The following is a 2,161-nucleotide window of genomic DNA, read 5'->3' as shown; positions in this document are numbered from 1 at the left end:
CTTCCCTCTCCTTTGGAACTCCTTCCCTCCCTCTCCCTGGGAACTCCCTCCCCTCTCCCTGGGAACTCCCTCCCTCCCTCTCCCTGGGAACTCCCTCCCTCTCTCTCCCTGGGAACTCCCTCCCTCTCTCTCCCTGGGAACTCCCTCCCTCTCTCTCCCTGGGAACTCCCTCCCTCCCTCCCTCTCCCTGGGACCTCCCTCCCTCTCCCTGGGAACTCCCTCCCTCCCTCTCCCTGGGAATGTCCTCACTTTCACTGGGAATTTGGGCCCCCCCCTGGCTGGGACAGGGGCTCTTTTCTTCTTGTTCTGCTCAATGGCGACGGGAGCGTCCGGGAACAACTTCTCCAGCGCGGCCAGCGCCGCGTAGGCTTTGGCCACCTTCTTGTTGGAACCAGCTCCTTGGAACTTCTGCCCATCCACCTCCACCTGGAAAAGGGATCCAAGCGGGATCAGAAATCTCCCCATTTTCAGGGACAACTCCAGAAGTTGGGAGGGGTGAAGGTCAAATGGGAGCAGGTCGAGTGAAAACGTCCCTGCCTGTCAAATCCCCTCAAGACCTTTCCAACCCAAACCCTTCCACCATCTTGTGACTTCAACCTCTTCGTCCTCACCAGCCCCTTCCAACCCAAACCCTTCCACCATTTTATTACTTTAAATTCATCCTCACAAGCCCCTTCCAACCCAAACCCTTCCACCATTTTGTGACTTGAACCTCTTCACCTTCACCAGTCACTCCCAACCCAAACCCTTCCACCATCTTGTAACTTCAACCTCTTCATCCCCACAAGACCTTTCCAACCCAAAACCTTCCACCATCTTTTAACTTCAACCTCTTCACAAGCTCCTTCCAACACAAACCCTTCCACCATTTTGAACACTAAACTCTTCTTTCTCCACAACCCCTTCCAACCCAAACCCTCCCACCATTTTCTGACCTTAAATTCATCCTCACCAGTCCCTCCCAACCCAAACCCTTCCACCATTTCAACACCAAACTCTTCCTTCTCCACAACCCCCTCCCAACCCAAACCCTTCCACCATTTTGATGCCAAACTCTTCATTCTCCACAACCCCTTCCAACCCAAACCCTTCCACCACTTTGAACACTAAACCCTTCTTTCTCCACAACCCCCTCCCAACCCAAACCCTTCCACCATTTCAACACCAAACTCTTCCTTCTCCACAACCCCCTCCCAACCCAAACCCTTCCACCATTTTGTAACTTCAACCCCTTCATTCTCACCAGCCCCTTCCAACCCAAAACCTTCCACCATTTTCTGACCTTAAATTCATCCTCACCAGTCCCTCCCAACCCAAACCCTTCCACCATTTTGTAACTTCAACCTCCTCATCCTCACAAGCCCCTCCCAACCCAAACCCTTCCACCATCTTGTAACTTCAACCTCCTCATCCTCACAACCCCCTTCCAACCCAAACCCTTCCACCATTTTGAACACCAAACCCTTCTTTCTCCACAACCCCCTTCCAACCCAAACCCTTGGGCCATTTTGTGCCTCCAGGCCCCTCCCCAGCCCCTCCCCAGCCCCGGGGGGCAGGAGCAGGTCCCCCCACCTCCATGACGAAGCGCTTGTCGTGGCTGCCGCCCGTTTCCGAGATCAGCTCGTACTTGAGCCCGCGGCGCTTCTCGTTCAGCTCCATCACCGGGTTCTTCCCGTGCTTGGTCAGGATTGGTCCCTGTTGTTTCACATTCTGGAAGCAGGAGGAGAACAAGAGGGGGTGAAATCCCAAGAGGAAAAGAAAAAGTTAGTTCTGAGTTGGGGGGGGTTTGGGGTGTGGGGCTGTGGGTGACCCTGGGACACTGTCCCTTGTTCCTGGGACATGGAACAACATCCTGGAGCTTCCATGGGTCCCCTCAGGACCCTGTGACACCAGGGACAGGAGGGGACAAGGAACAACATCCTGGAGCTTCCATGGGTCCCTCAGGACCCTGTGACACCGGGGACAGGAGGGGACATGGAACAACATCCTGGGGCTTCTGTGTCCACTCAGGACCCTGTGACACCAGGGAGAGGGGACACAGAACAGCACCCTGGAGCTTCCATGGCTCCCTCAGGATCCAGGTGACACCAGGGACAGGAGGGGACAGGGAACAACACCCTGGAGCTTCCATAGGCCCCTCAGGACCCTGTGACACGGGGGA

At 55.5% G+C, this 2,161-nt stretch overlaps 1 protein-coding gene across 1 annotated transcript in view; it reads right to left on the bottom strand.

Annotated features, from left to right (window-relative positions):
- The window catches only part of ILF3 (interleukin enhancer binding factor 3, 90kDa), a gene marked incomplete at its 3' end in the record, with an annotated part of 20,013 nt that overhangs the window by 5,709 nt on the left and 12,143 nt on the right, over window positions 1-2,161 (bottom strand). The window contains 3 exon segments of the mRNA XM_009995046.1: window positions 250-426; window positions 1,573-1,713; window positions 1,716-1,832. Coding sequence (XP_009993348.1) covers window positions 250-426; window positions 1,573-1,713; window positions 1,716-1,832 — 435 coding nt within the window.

Source organism: Chaetura pelagica, unplaced genomic scaffold (assembly GCF_000747805.2).
Source record: "Chaetura pelagica isolate M959 unplaced genomic scaffold, ChaPel_1.0 scaffold663, whole genome shotgun sequence".
NCBI lineage: Eukaryota > Metazoa > Chordata > Aves > Apodiformes > Apodidae > Chaetura > Chaetura pelagica.
This window is presented reverse-complemented; position numbering and strand designations above follow the sequence as displayed.